Source organism: Typopeltis vanoorti, chromosome 2, assembly GCF_054136105.1.
Source record: "Typopeltis vanoorti isolate ZY-2024b chromosome 2, IOZ_Tvanoo_1.0, whole genome shotgun sequence".
Classification (NCBI taxonomy): domain Eukaryota; kingdom Metazoa; phylum Arthropoda; class Arachnida; order Uropygi; family Thelyphonidae; genus Typopeltis; species Typopeltis vanoorti.
This window is the reverse complement of record NC_143550.1, coordinates 73,850,693-73,867,144: the sequence shown is the minus strand read 5'-3', so window position 1 is coordinate 73,867,144 and position 16,452 is coordinate 73,850,693. Positions and strand designations below refer to the sequence as shown.

General features: G+C 34.8%; 1 protein-coding gene across 3 annotated transcripts in view; it reads left to right on the top strand.

The window, feature by feature from the left end:
- Nucleotides 1-16,452, top strand: part of LOC150109180 (thymidylate kinase) — a 91,934-nt gene that overhangs the window by 31,359 nt on the left and 44,123 nt on the right. For all 3 annotated transcript variants that reach the window (XM_090405993.1, XM_090406003.1, XM_090406008.1), the window contains exon 4: nucleotides 13,901-13,991. In XM_090405993.1, the coding sequence (XP_090262119.1) occupies nucleotides 13,901-13,991 (91 nt within the window). The remainder of the gene's footprint in view (nucleotides 1-13,900; nucleotides 13,992-16,452) is intronic.

Here is a 16,452-nt window from a genome sequence, read left to right as displayed (position 1 = left end):
ACTAAACATTTCATCCTGTCTGCCTCCATTTCACACCATACTGCTTAAAAACCACTGTCAGTATTTGCTGGCATTTCCACCCTAGATAGGCACAACTCCTCTGCCATCATCAGTAACACTTCTCCCCCCTTTTTGCTTTGTCTTCGTGAAAGGCTACATATCCCTTATCATCGGCATTCCCGTCAGAAGTCATCCTTCAACCATTTCTCACTTATGTTGGTTGAATGAACTCTATTAATGCTACAATATCATTCCCATTTTTTTTTTCGAATACTTCCAGCATGTATAAAGACACACACTATCTCATTTCTATAACAAGTCCCGATGCTCTTGCTTCTCAGATATGACCCCCCCCCCACCGTTCATTCCTCCCTATCATCACTGACATTACACCCTCCCCAGACATAAATGTCACACCTACATCCTTGAGTATCTTAATTCTTGTGCACACATTCTTTTAACTCCTACCCCACTCACCTGTCCATTTGCAAACTTGCCTACCTTAGTCTCCTCTCTTCCACAACACCTTGCTTCCTCATGCCTTTCATTCACTTTCAGTTGTTATTTTCTCCTGTAGCAATAGTTTCTCCAAATGACTCGCACTAAATCCATTTAAATGTAGCCCATTGTTTTTATACAGCTCTATTTGCCCCTCAATATTCATGTGTTGTTCCTGGCGACTCCACGAACACACACTCTCCATTCCGATCTGTCCCTGACCATGTCTTTCAGAACCTCCAAGTGCACTCCAGTTGCTTCTTTAACTCCATCCACCCATCCATCTAATTCTTGGTCTTCCTCTTCTCCTGCTTCCATCAACTTTAGCAAGCATCATCGTCTTCTCCAGACTGTCATTTGCTCACATAATATGTCCGAAGTATGACAATTTTTGCTTGATAATCATTGCTTCAAGGGAGCAATCTGGCTTTATTCTCTCTATCACTGATTTATTGGTTTGCTTTGCAGTCCATGATATTCTTAGTAAGCATCTCCAAATCCATAATTCGAATGCATCTATCTTCCTTCTTTCAATCTTTCTCAGGGTCCAACTTTCACATCCATACAGCACCACAGGGAATACCATTGCTTTCACAATTCTGATTTTTGTTGTGAGGCTAATATCTTTATCTTTAAAGAGCTTGCTTAAATTTGTCATTGCTTTTTTTCCGAGTAATAATCTTCTTCTAACTTCTTCGGTACGATAACCATCTTTATCAATTCGGGATCCTAGGAACACAAAATTGTTAACTGCTTCCATTTTCTCCCCATCTACTTCAAAATCATTAAGTTCACATGTTGCCATGACTTTTGTCTTTTTGAGGTTAAGTTTAAGACCATATTTAGTACTTTCTTCTTTAACTTTCATAATAAGTTCCTTCAAATCTTCTTTGCATTCTGCTAGCAAGGTGGTATCATCTGCATACCTCAAATTATTAATATTTTTTCCGCCAATTTTAATTCCAACTGGAGACTCCTCCAGCCCCGCCATTCTTAAAATGCATTCGCTGTACAAGTTAAACAGGTACAGAGATAAAATACATCCTTGTTGCACCCCTTTACCTATTGTGAAATACTCAGTTTCTCCAATATCTGTTCGGATAGTAGCTTCTTGTTCATAATAAAGATACCTCAGAAGGATAATGAAATGCTCTGGGACTCCCATTGTTCTTAACACATTCCAGTTTCACATGATCTACAGTCAAAAGCCTTGCTATAGTCAAGGAAACAAAGGTAGACATTCTTGTGATATTCCTGTGCTCTTTCTATTATCCATCTCACATTGGCGATTTGATTTCATAATATTTAATGTGCAGTATTCATACTGCACATTAAAATTAACTCCTTTCTTAGACAAATCTGCTAGCAGACCATTCATAATATTTGCTTGACTTCTCAATTTATCATTATCATACCTGGGCAACATGCTTTACTACCTTACCAACCATTAACTTTCAATCTCCTTCTAATGACATCCATCCTTAGGTTTTACCAGTCAAATCATTTTACTGGTAGCAACCTGCATGCTTATCAACTCTTTTGCTTGAATACCCTTATCCAATGCTTCAATCACCCTTCTCATTCCACCTCATGAAAAACAAACCTTGTGCACCTTTTCACTTTGTACATCTCTACTCATTGAATTCTCATACATTGCTACTCAAATCATTCAATATTTCTTTCAAATGTTACTTCTCATTCTTCCTCAAATTTCCATGCAAATCCATAATTCTCTTCAGTTCATTCCTCATGCATTTAATCTCTTGTCTCATCTTTACCAACTCCATTCAACTCATTCATTACTTTCTCGCTGCTATTTACGCCACTCACATTTTCACTGCTGTGCATGTTTGCTGTCTTACTGCTCACTGTATGCCATCTATGCATGCTTCCTTGCCAGTCAACATCACTAACTCACTGCCACTTTCACCCACTGTCTTATTGTTACCATTCAAGCACTCAACCAAACCATGAACTCCACTTGCTGCCATATCTACATCTATGATCCTTTGCTCGCTACTGCTCGCATTCACTGATATCTCATAATCCGTAAGCATGCTACACTTCTTGCTCACAAACTCCTTTCATCTCTCCTATTAATTCTCTCTACATAAATAACTTCAATCTCTCCTTATGCATACATGTTGCATTCATGGCACATCACCATTTTCAAAAAATCTATGCCACTTGCATTTGTCTTTTGCACTGATCTATGTCTCACTGCCATTTTAGTCACACTCAAAGCTACACACAAGAAACACAAATTTAATAGTTATAGAACTTTGACTACACAAAATACCATCTACCAATCATGACCATCATACACAATATTTAAATAACATATTGCCATTTCAACACACAAGTTTAAAATTTAAACATGTTTTCACAGCAGTCTTGACAAACACAGCTCTTTTCATCACTTGACTGTTCTGTATCTTGTCTCTTTTCTTAAAATAGCCTATAATTAATTTTATTCAGTGCCTGGGTAAAGCATGATATCTGTTCCAGTTGTTTATAAAATTGGTCTTTAGTGCATAGCTGCTATCAGGTCTCCATCATTATGATGGCATGCATAAATTTGTGAATTAATGAAATTCATGCTTCATGTTTTTTGTAGTAAACAAAAATGATACCTGCCATGTCAAAATTGATTATCTGTTGCAGAAAAGAAGTGGACTACTCAGAAAAAATAATTCCTAAAGCCACAATTTGAGAAATTCAAAAGTGGATGAAAAATACATGAGACTGTCAGAAATTTACACTCTGAAACAAAAAAGTGTAAAAGTTGTTATAATTTTTAATTTTAGTAAAATGAATATTGTATCATGCAATTACAAATTAATGAAACCATTTAACAACTGCAGAAAATATATTATTCATTACTTTATACATCACTTTGTGTTTTGTTTTAAATATAATACAATAACATTATATTACTAATATGGCTATAAATTAATTGCAGTGAAACTGCCATGTATAATAGACATTTTTATTACACTGCCCATTCTGAGTCAATTTGGTCAAAGAATTATCCCTTATCAGGTGATTTGTTAGCTAAACAAAATATCACTATCAGTAGCCATTGGACTTTTGTGTAATGTGGTGAAGTTATTACATTTTTATTTTTAAATTGGATCATATCTGATAATTTGTTAGGTGGATTAGATAAAAATTATTTTATAATTTTAATTTTTCTTAATTTTAAAATATTTTTGCTTTATCTTCAAAATGAAAATAAGTCAATCTGCTTCAGACAGTATTTAGAATGTGTGCATGAATCACATTTTAAATTGCTGAGGAAAATATAGAATCTTCACGTGGGGAAAAAAAAATTAAGACTTAGTCAACTGTAAACATTTGTAAAACTAGAAAATTAAGTGAGATTGTATCTAGATTGGCTGCTGAAAATGGAATCCTAGCAGCCAATCTAGATATAATTGCACTTAATTTTCTTTTCCTTAAACAATTTCCAGTTGTTTTTATATGCAAATCAGTTTCAAAGCAGAATTATGTATTATCAAAGAACCAGTCAAATATCTTGGTTAATATTGAACTTTTATGGACATAAAAAAAAAGAATAGTAGATATCAAAAAATTATAGAATTAACAGAATTGGATTCTCATTAAGGCACTTAATGAGAATTGGAGAAGACAGAGGGGAAAAAAAAAATTAATATTTACATAATTTTGAAATACAAAGTGATGTTTTTTTTTCCTGTCAGCATTGCCATCTTTTGCTAAAAATTATAACATTTCATGTAAAACATTTGAATGAAGATAATGAAGCTGGTGTGTCAGAAAATGAAATATTATTTATGTCTGTTGAACTTAATATTGCTGTATTAAATATGCAACATCAAACTATCCCAAGAAATGAATATAAAATAATCAAAACAGAAGTCAGTATCTTAGAATCAACTGGAAAAATGAACAAATAATTTAGAACTTGTTATACAAAGCATTATTGACAATTAAACCCAGTAGAAGAATGTGATAGAATATTTTTGTGGCAGGTAATTTTCATTAAAATATAAATTTGTTGGAGTAAATGCTGTAATATTTTTAAAAATTTATTTTGCAAATGAAAATGTTATATGCTCTTTTTTGTTTTTTCATTCAGAATTTTTTTATTGTTACATATCTTGAAATTTAATTTTATTTGCATCTGATATGTTAATTTTCAAAATATTCTGCTTTTTTTTTTACTGTTTTTGCTTACTTGTGCTCTAATTTTTTTTTTTATTTGCATACATTAATTCAAAATAAAAGATGTTATTATGAAACTTATTTTCATTTCAAACTTGTATTTTATTCCTTGCATAAATATTAATGGTAATTAAATGTATTGGAATATAATGTGAATTTTGACAGGATACCACATGGAATTCTAATCAGTAAACTGCAGCACATGAATAGGGTTGGTGAGATGGATAGAAGGGTGTTTGATGGAGAGATATCAGAGAGTAGTTTATTCAGGAGTAGAGTCAAAAAGAAGGCCTGTGACTAATGGCATGCCACAGGGTTCTGTTCTTAGATTGTTACTGTTTAATTTGTTCATTAACAATATTGGAACTGTTCAGTTATTTGCTGATGGTGCAAAGTTGGGTAGAGCAATAGTTAATACAGACTATTAACTATTGCTCTACCCAAGATGCTAAAATTTTGCAGGATGATTTGTATAGATTAACAGACTGTGTAAAGGAGAATTGATGTCCATTTAATGTGGCAAAGAACAGGTTGAAGATTTGTGGGTTAGAGAAACTGGTTGTTATGCATTTTGGGGTGAAGAGATTGCCAGCTGTATATCACATTGGTGGAACTGTACTCAAATTGACAAAGCCAGAGACTTGGGAGTGTTAGTGGATAGGAAGTTAAAGTTTGGGGGGGGGGGGGGGGCAGATAGAAAAAGTGGCTAAAGCAGCTCATCACTCATCAGATCACTTGGTTTAGTCAAAATGGGGTCTTATCAAAGCTTAATAAAGAAGAACAATAACCTGCTTTTGTCTGCTCATCTAAGTATTCTTCAGTAACCAAGTGATCTGATGAGCTGCTTTAGCCACTTTTTCTATCTGCCCCTCAAACTTTAACTTCCTATCTGCTAACACTCCCAAGTCTCTGGTTTCATCAATTTGAGTGGAGAGGATCCAGAGGTGAGTGACCAAGATGGTAGCAGATCTATGGAATGAACTTTATGAGAACAGGTTGAAGATTTGTGGGTTATGGAAACTGTTTAGGAGTTATATACATGTTAACACAAGAATATTTTAATATTTGCCAAATATTTCAGTCTGAAATTAACAGACTATCTTCTGTGGCTACATAGGAACAGTTTATACAAAGTGGAATACACACAATTGATCATTTAAAAGTGGAACGCGGTACGTGATGTTAAATTGCTTAGCATTAAAAAGAGGAAAATCTCATCAGAGTGATGATTAAATTATAGGTATTAATTTACTATATCATATAATAATCTTAATTTATAAATAACATTAGACTAACGTAAGCATTAAAGGTCTCAATTAAAAAAAAAAAAAAATTACTGTGTTATCCAGATAAAACTTTCCCATATTTTTGATAAGGATATACAGTCATTTCGATTCAAGTTAGGTCATTGCAGTAAGGCCTCAGCACTCTCTTTGAATAGGCTTTCGAATTTATAGCGACATCTGTGTAAAAGGCGAGTCTTCGACCAGCGGATTTTGTGGTTTGTCTCTATCCCATGTTGAGCTAATCCAAATTTATCGGATTTGTTGTGTAGAATGTAAGATTGATGTTCTTGTATTATTTTTTCTATAACAGAGATTCCTTACCTTCTTTTTTATCCAGAATCAATTCCTTACATCCTCATATTAAGTTTACCATGGAGATTGAAAAAGACAACAAGTTATCCTTTTTAGACATCTGTTCACCTTTAGGTATTCTAACAACAACAGTTTACAGAAAACCCACTTTCGCTGGACATTATATTCTCAATATGCCCATCATCCCTCTCAAAAGACAAGAATCATAAAATATTTAATAGGACCAGCTAGAACTAATTGTTCAACTCCTCATGAATTACAGAGGAACTTTCAACTATCAAACATTCACATGAAAGTTAATGGCTTCTCTGAAAAAAGTACTCAACATCTATTCGATTCCTACAATCCAGAACAACAAAGAATCAATATATCGATTTCCAATTCCTTATATTTCAGGGATTTCAGAACCAGTTTCAAGAATTCTGAAGAAATATGATTTAACAGCCATGTATATACCTATCAACAAAATATCCATGTACTTCCCCTCTTGTAAAGATAAACGCTCAACTATGTCTCTGTCTGGTGTGTATCAAGTTCCTTGTAACTGCAATCTTTCCTACTTAAGACAAAGTGGACGCTTATAGAAAACAGAATACAAGCACATCAATCTCGCATTCTACACAACGAATCCGATAAATCTGGATTAGCTCAACATGGGATAGAGACAAACCACAACATCCTCTGATCCAAGACTCGCCTTCTACACAGATGGCGCTATAAATTCGAGCGCCTATTCACAGAGAGTGCTGAGGCCTTACTGCAACGACCTAGCTTGAATCGAAATGACTGTATATCCTTATCAAAAATATGGGAAAGTTTTATCTGGATAACACTAATTTTTTTTTTTTAATTGAGACCTTTAATTCCTACGTTAGTCTAATGTTATTTATAAATTAAGATTATTATATGATATAGTAAATTAATACCTATAATTTAATCATCACTCTGATGAAATTTTCCTCTTTTTAATGCTCAGCAATGTAACATCACATACCGCGTTCTACTTTTAAATGATCAATTGTGTGTATTCCACTTTGTATAAACTGTTCCTATGTAGCCACAGAAGATAGTCTGTTAATTTCAGACTGAAATATTTGGCAAATATTAAAATATTCTTGTGTTAACGTGTATATAATTCCTAATTATAATGTCACAAGTATCTCTCAAGAGTAAAAAACAGAAACTGGTTGATAGGCAGAAAAGGGGTGATATGATTTAGACATACAAATTACTGAAAGGGTTTTACAAGATTAATTCAGAGGGAATTTTTGAGAACGGGTCTGGTGGTTGGAGAACTAAAGGCCATCCATGGAAACTGAGTAAGAGCATAGTTAGCAAGGGTGTTAGGCTAGGTTTTTTTGCTTGGAGAGTAGTGAATAGGTGGAATAGGTTGTCAGAGTCTCTTGTGGATGCCATGACTGTGAATGAGTTCAAAACAAAGTATGATGGCTACTGCGCAAATGTTGGATAGTTCTTGACATCATGTTTAGAGCCTCCCTCGATGAGTCTGAGGACTCCTTGCAGTTGCCCGTAATAATAATTTTTGTTTAAAAAAATTTTTCATGAACAGAATTGTAATGACAGAAAAATAGCCAAAACTCAGAAACCCTAGTTTTGTTTGATGGATGGAGATTTTAAAATCAGTTTTTCCCCTTTCATTCCAGTTATAGCATTCTTATGATATCTGGGATGATACTCATAAAAATTCTTTAGTTAGTATAACAGATAGCAGTTAGCTTGATTAATCACGTTCTCTACTGATTCACTTAACTCTTATTCACACACCTGCATTCCCTTTCCATATATTTTCGTAGTCACTCTTCATCAGAATTGGCATCAATAATTGTTTCCACACCTCACAAATGTGCAGCAACTGACCACCAGTTATTTACAGTTACATCTATCAAGAAAAGTCACATTGCCAGACCACTGTTCTAAAATCTGTTGACTGCTCTGCTATTCTCCTTCCTCTTTGTTCATTTCCTGAATTGTTGCCCTTTGTATTTTTCATTTTTCAGATCTGTTTGTTAAATAGTCATCATTTATTATGATTTTCTGCTTCAGTTTACTGTAATTTAGACAAAAAATAGTTAGTTCTCACTGTAGGATACTTGTAGGCACCAGCCTTGGGTAAACATTTACTGGGTAGACAGTGCAAAAACCAATTCTAATTTATTGTTTGCAGTTTGTTATAGTGGGTCATTTACTATAGTGAATTTCTTTTGGTAAAGTATTTCATTCATAAAATTATGTACTGTAAATACATAGGGGTGCTTAAGGGTCAAAGCTGTATAACTGAGAGGAGACCTCCACATAGCCTTTAAAGGAATGCGGAGAACCGACCAGGGCTTCTGACCTAATGTCCAATCCTCACCTTCTCGTGGTGCACCCTGTTGGGTATCTACTTTGATACTGAACGAACGAGGATGGGCTGGCAATTTGGGATTTAGCCGACCAAATTGTATTCTTATTGGTTAAACCAAAATAAAAAATGATGGTACAACATGACAAAATTTCATGCCGGCTGGGGCGTCGCCCGGTTAAACAAGGCCCCCGTTGTTTTCGCCAGGGAACCAGGGCGAACAGCGAAAAGTCAGCTACTGGAACAAATCTGAAAACAAACCCCAACTCAACATCACCAGAGTTAAAGATCGGTACTATCAACGTAAGAAGCCTGAATGGCAAAGAAATGGAGCTAGCTGAGGAATTAGATAAGTACCAGATCGACATAATAGGGGTGACTGAAACAAAAAAGACCAAAACTGGTGAGATCTTTCTGAGCAATAAATACAAAATGTTATATTCAGGCAATGACAATCAAGGAAAAGAAGGAGTAGCCATAGTATTCAACACAAAATACGAGGCTAATCTTCTTGAATGGCAGTCAGTCTCAAGTAGAGTAATGTGGGCAAATATGAGAATGGGGAACTGGACAATGAGACTTATTTGTGCCTATGGTCCCACAGAAGGTTCTACTAAGGTAGAAGTGAAGAAATTTTTTGAGGCTTTAGAAAAAGCAACTGACACAATGAAAAAGGAAAAGTTGGTCCTTGTTGGGGATCTAAATAGCAGAGTAGGAAATGATTGTGAGACATACAAAAATATTTTGGGAAAATTTGGAGAAAAGAGCAAAGCTAATAATAATGGCAAATATCTGTTGGATTTCTGCTCAGGACATGGACTGGTTATTACTAACACCATGTTCCAACATAAAAATGTGCACAAATTCACATGGAGAGAAGAGGCTAGGAATAAGAAAAGTCTCATTGAATATGTTATTGTTGATAGTGATGTTTTCTCCCTGGTGCAGGACACCAGAGTGTACAGAGGATTTGAAATTGGAAGTGATCACTATTTAGTCTTGAGCAGGATAAAATTGAATTTCATATTGAAAAGAATAACATGTAAGAAAGTTTTAAAGCGAATAAAAGTTGAGCAGCTCTCAGATGTGAACTGTAGACTAAAATACAGAAATATTATTGAAAAGAAAATGAAAGAGTTTGAGAACAGGAATCAAACCTTGGAGATTCAGTGGCAAACTCTGAAGGAAACATTGATTGATTCTGCCAGAGAGGCATGTGGTGAGGTTGTGTGCAAGGATAAAAAAATCAGAACTCCCTGGTGGACACAGGAAGTTAAAGAGGCAGTGAAGGAAAAGAAGAAAGCATATCAAAAGTTCCTGGCAAATAAGTCAGCTTTTACTCTTACAGAATACAGAGACAAATGTAAGAAAGCTAAACAGTGTGTAAAACTTGCTAAACAAAAGTCATGGGAGGACTTTGGCAAGAATATAGAAAATAAATATCAAGAAGGTGGCAAAATATTCTGGAGGTTGTTGAAGAAGCTTAGAAATGGAGGAAAGAGTGCTGTAAAAGGAATTAGAGATGATAAAGGTGAAATGAAAACAGGAGAAAAAGATATCCTTGAAGTATGGTGTAATTACTTTGAAAAACTGCTAAATGAAACAAGCAGTGATGACAGCACAGTCATAAAAAACACTGACCAGGCATGCAGTCAGGAATACATATCCATACTTGAAGTAGAAAAAGCCATCAAAGGCTTGAAATGTGGAAAGGCAGCAGGAGTAGATGATATTCGACCAGAAATGCTGAAGTATGGTGGTATAAGAGTCTTACAGTGGCTGCACTGCATAGTTCAGAAAGCCTGGACAGAGGGACGAATTCCCGATGATTGGAGTAGAGCTCTCATAGTACCCATATATAAAAAGGGAAATAAAACTGAATGTGAGAATTACAGAGGTATTTCCCTACTGAGTGTTCCTGGCAAGATCTATGCAAGTATACTTGAGAAACGGTTGAGAAGAATTGTGGAAGAAAAGCTTGGTGAAGAACAAGCTGGATTCAGGCCAAATAGAGGCTGTCAGGATCAGATCTTCACTTTACGACAAATAGTCGAGAAAGCATGGGAATATAACACAGATCTGTATTTAAGTTTTGTCGATTTGGAAAAGGCATATGACAAGGTGCCAAGAGAGAAGCTATTCAATACGCTGCAGTTATATGGTGTCAATGGGGCATTATATCAAGCGATACTTAGTCTTTATTTGAGTTGTGAGTCAGCAGTTAGAATTGAAGGAAGTAGAGGAAGATGGTTTAATGTTAAATCTGGTGTGAGACAAGGATGTACATTATCCCCTCTGTTATTCATTATCTATATGGATCACATTATGAAGGAATGTGGTATTAAACCTGATATCAAAATTGGAGATGTTAATGTCAGCTCTTTGCTTTATGCGGATGATGTTATACTTCTAAATAAATCCGCTACAAGTCTGCAAGATTCTCTGACTAAATTGAATAGCTGTTGTAATAGATATGGTATGAAGGTCAGCAATAAAAAGACAAAGACAATGAAAATAGGCAGAATCATTGAAAATGTCAACTGTGTTGTGAATGGAGAACCTGTGGAACAAGTAAAACATTTCAGCTACTTAGGCACAATTTTTACTGAAGATGGTAAACTAAATATAGAAATAGACAACAGAATCAGCAAAGCTGGTATGGTGGGAAGTCAATTGAATAAATTCATATGGAATAAGAAAGAAATTAGTCAGAACACTAAATTAGCTGTATACAAGACAGTGTTCAAACCAATTTTAACTTATGGATCTGAGAGCTGGGTCAGAAGTAAAACACTTGACCAAAGAGTAGAGACCGCAGATATGAGAGTCCTGAGAAAGATTAGAGGCGTGAACAGATGGCATCAATGGCAATTTCATATTAAAAACGAGGATATTAGGAAAGAACTTGACATTGTCAGCATCCAGGAATGCGTTAGCAGAGCTAATCTCAGATGGTATGGTCACTTAAATAGAATGGGAGAGGAAAGATTAGCAAAACAAGTGTTCTCTGCCAGGTTGGCAGGAAAACGACCCAGAGGAAGACCAAGATATAGGTGGATTGATACGGTACAAAGTGCCTTAGACGATAGAAATATAAGATCTGATAATGTTGGAGTCTTGACAAGTAACAGACTGATTTGGAGGAAAATTGTAGATAGGAAGTTAGTAATGATGTAATTTTTTCATGTAGTACTGTCATATCCTGTACACCCCTTGAGGGTACATGGCAGGAATTTGATGATGATGATGATGTAAATACATACACAGCATGTTTGACTCATAAAAGCAGATATGTCTGTGTGACTCATCTTGTGGAAGTGTGAAAGTACAAGGATGGAAAGGGCACTTTTCTTGATCTTTCTAGCTAAAGGAGTAATTATTAGTTCTCATCGTCATCATTATCAAATTCCTAATATGTATCCTGAGGGGAATGTACAGTATATTATGATAGTACTATCATAACATCCTATGCATCTCCTGATGCACAGGATAAAGTAAAACCATTACTAACTTTCAATCAACAGGTTCCTCCAAATTCAGTTTATCTTTCAAGACTCCAACATTATCAGGTCTTATATCTTGATGTTCCTCTGGGTCTCTTTCTTGTCAATCTGGAAAACAACACTTGTTTCTCATTTTGCTAATCTTTCCTCTCCCATTCTGTTTAACTGACCATATCATCTGAGATTAGCTCTGCTAACACATTCCTGAATGCCACCAATGGCAACTTCTTTCCTAATATCCACATTTTTAATGTGATACTGCCATTGGTGCTGTCTGTTCATTCCACTAATCTTTCTCATAACTCTCATATCTGTGGTCTCCAGTTTTTGATCAAGTGTTTTATTTCTAACCCAACTCTCAGACCCATAAATTAAAATTGGTTTTTGCACTGTCTTGTATACACCTAATTTAGCATGTTTTGACTAATTCCTTTCTTATTCCATGTAAATTTATTCAGCTGACTTCCTACCATACCATCTTTACTAATTCTGTTTATTTCCATATTTAATTTACCAACTTCACTAAAAATTGTAGGTAAATAGCTGAAATGTTTTACTTGTTCTATAGGTTCACCATAATCAGCAATGTTTTTATTGCTGATTTTCATACCATATTTATAACAACAATTATTCAATTTAGTCAGATAATCTTGCAGACTTGTACTGGATTTATTCTGAAATATAACATCTATATAAAGTAAAGAACTAAGATTAATATAGCCAATTTTGATATCAGATTGTGATTGTAATTTTTCAACATGTCTACCCAAGGCAAATGCTGAAAATGGAAGAAAGTTGTGTCCACTATAAAACAAGATTCAGTTAATTGAAAAATATGAAAAGGTGGAAAACCTGCAAGACAAAAGCTTACAAAAAAATATGGCATTGGGGTTCAAACTTTGTTGATACAAACAAAACCAAAGAAAGTTGCAGAAATATGAGACTGATAGTGGTTCGAGTAAAAAGTGAGTGGGAGGAATACTTGTCTATCCATTTTGTACACATAATATTAAGTTATTTTGTATTGACAAGAGAAAAGATCTCAGAGTTTCTCACAAAAATTATGGATTATCTCATTGAATAATGTATACAAATATACATTTAGACCACTATTATACTGTTATATTTGTTAAATATGGCTTAGATTATATAGTACATACTATACATATACATTAATGTAACGGCCTCTGTAGGTAAATTGTAATGTTATGTTTCCATCTGCTTACTTGAATAGTTGTTTTCACACAAAACTAAAGCAAGTTTCAAGTGAAAAAGGTTTTTATAGCTATAAGGAGTTGTTATAGGGTCAATGTTGAAGAGGTTGTTTTCCATAAAATGGTGGGAAATCGGGAAGAACAAGAGGTGGATGACCTCTTGTTCTCTTCCTTGTTCACATCCCTGAAGGAGGGTGTGAACAAGGGAATGAGAAGCAGGTTTTTTGCATGCAGAATTGTGAATGATTGGAATGCTTTGCCTGAGAGTGTGGTATTTGCAGAGAAAGGCAAGGTGTGATGAGCTGTGTGTATGACAAAGGGACCACCCAGATGAGTCTTTGGCTCCATAGGATCTTAGGATAATAATATTGTAAAACACTTGAACCTGCCACTGATTAAATTTTAAAAGTATATGAAATGATTGTTCCCATTCTTTGTTATATAACAAAATATATAGGGGGGGGGGTAACATTTATCAATACATATATAGATTTACTTACTCTTACTTAAATCTTATAGGCCAAGCATGATGAGAAAGTTGTACAGTGGAACTACTCTAATTGTTGATAGGTATGCATATTCTGGAGTTGCATTCTCAGCTGCCAAAAAAGTAAGAATAGATTTTTTTAATTTTTTTTAATAATAATAAACATACCACCATAAAACACTCTAATATTCTCATTAATGTTACAAAAACGGGTGAGGTCCTACTAAATAAGTATAAGATGTTTGGAAAATAATGATCAAGGAAAGGACGTAGTAGCTTCAGCATCAAACCTGAAGATAAACTTCTTGATTGGAAAGTAATTTCAAGTAGTTATGCGAGCAAATTTCAAAATAGGGAAATGGGCAATGAAACATATTTTTGCTTATGATCCCACAGAAGGCTCTCCTAAGGAAGAAGTGGGGAAATTGTTTGAGCCATTAGTGCAGACATAAAGAAAATTATGTCTTTATGTCTGCACCAGTAACTGACATAAAGAAAATGAAAAAGTGGCCCTGATAAGATCTAAACAGCAGAGAATGAAATGAATCCCAGGCAGGGCAGGACTAATAGTAATTGTAAGTACCTGCTGGATTTCTGCTTAGGATATGAACTAGTCATTATTAACACCATGTTCCATCATCATAAAAGTGTGTACAAGTTCATGTAGAGAAGACATGAGAAATAAGAAAAGTCTCATTGGCTGTTATTTTCTATGGTGATATCTTCATTCTTGTTTAGAATTCAAGAGCATACAGGGATTTGAAATTAGAAGTGATCATCACTTAGTTTTAAGAAACTAAAATCAAATTGTTCTGAAGGCTATTGAAAAGGCTTAGAAACGGAAGAGAAAGAGTGCTCTAAAAGGAATTACATCACACATGAAAAACCAGATAAGGATAATCTGTATGTCCAAAGTAATTACTTTGAAAGATTTAAATGAAACAATGACAAGACTGGAGCAAAATATATTCTAGAGGAATGCAAACAGGAAGTACATATCAGTACTTGAGATAGAAAAAGCTATGAAAAGCCCGAAATGTGGAAAGGCATCTGGAAGAGAGAATGTTTGATCAGCAGTGCTCAAACATGGAGATATAAAAGTTTTGCACTGGCTATGCTGCATAATTCAGGGGGTCGGGAGGTTGAATTCCACCTGATCTTATGGTACTATTTATAAAAAAAAAAAACAAAGCTTGAATGTGAATTATGCAAGCATACTTAAGAAGCTAAGAAAAATTGTGGAAGAGAAACTTGTAGGACAACCTAGATTTGAGCCAAATAGAGGTTGTCAAGATCAATTCTTCACCTTTACGATAAATAGTTGAGAAGTTGTGGTAATATAACAAGGATCAGTATTTAAGTTTTGTAGATCTGGAAAAGGCATATGACAAGGTGCACAGAAAAATGCACTACAATTATAAGGGATGAATGGAACATTTAGACAGAGTATATTTAAACTAAACATATTTGGTCGTTTTATAATTAAACTGGTAGGCTATAATGTAAGTTTGTTTGTAAATGGTCAGTATTAAATAAGTTTGTATTTTAGAGTATATTTAACTTGGCAGTGAGAATTTAAGGGATTACAGGAACATGGTTTGGTGTAAAATCAGATTAAGACAAGGACAAACCATTTCCACTCTTATTTTTCATCTATATGGATTGCATTATGAAAAGTGGCATTAAACTTGATATTAGAATCAGAGATATTAAACTTAGCTCTGAACCCATAGCAAAAAAATTCCTTAGGATTTTCTTTGGATCTCAGGACCAATCTTTTCTCATATTCCAGTTTTGCCTTCCTTATCATACTAGTCGCTCTCCTGGCTTGAGTTATATTCTTCATGTATCTGCTCTCTACACCCCTCCTTATATCTCTTCCATAACCTCTTTTTTACCTACAGTTCCTGTTTGATAATGTTTGTCATCCACTTTATACCAAATTGTACTCTCTTCTTCACTTGTGGTATACAGCTTGCTGTTGCTGCCAATAAATATTCCTTCACAAGTTACCAAGCACTAATGATATCTCACCCTTCCAATTCTTCTCTCTTTCTCTCTCTCTCCATAGAACTGCCCCAATTTGATATCTGAGACTATTATAATCACCTGCTTTATAATTCCAAATACATTCCTTTCTCTTTGATACTACTGCATATCTATTTATCTTCCAAGTCCAAAACCACATGGTCACTCTCTCCAACTGGGGGGGGGGGGGGGGAATGCCATCTCAGTTATAACAGCTCTTTTGATGCTATGACCAAATCCAAAACTCTTGAACCTCATGTTCCTTCTACTACATGTTGCTTAAGACTTTTGTCTCTCAAGAATTCTAGAAATTCCATTCTCTTATTACTACATGCAGATTCCTATTTTCAATTTATACTGCTATAGTTAAAATCTCTCATAACAATCATTTTTGCACTTGACAAGCTGAACTGCCTAAACATCTCCTGCTCCTTGGCTAGTGGCAACACCCTACTAAATATTCTGTCTTGCCCACCTCTATCTCACACCATATGCTTTCAAAACCATTAGTGCCATTGCCCTCCAAATCCTCCACTTTGAGAGTGACACAAGTCAT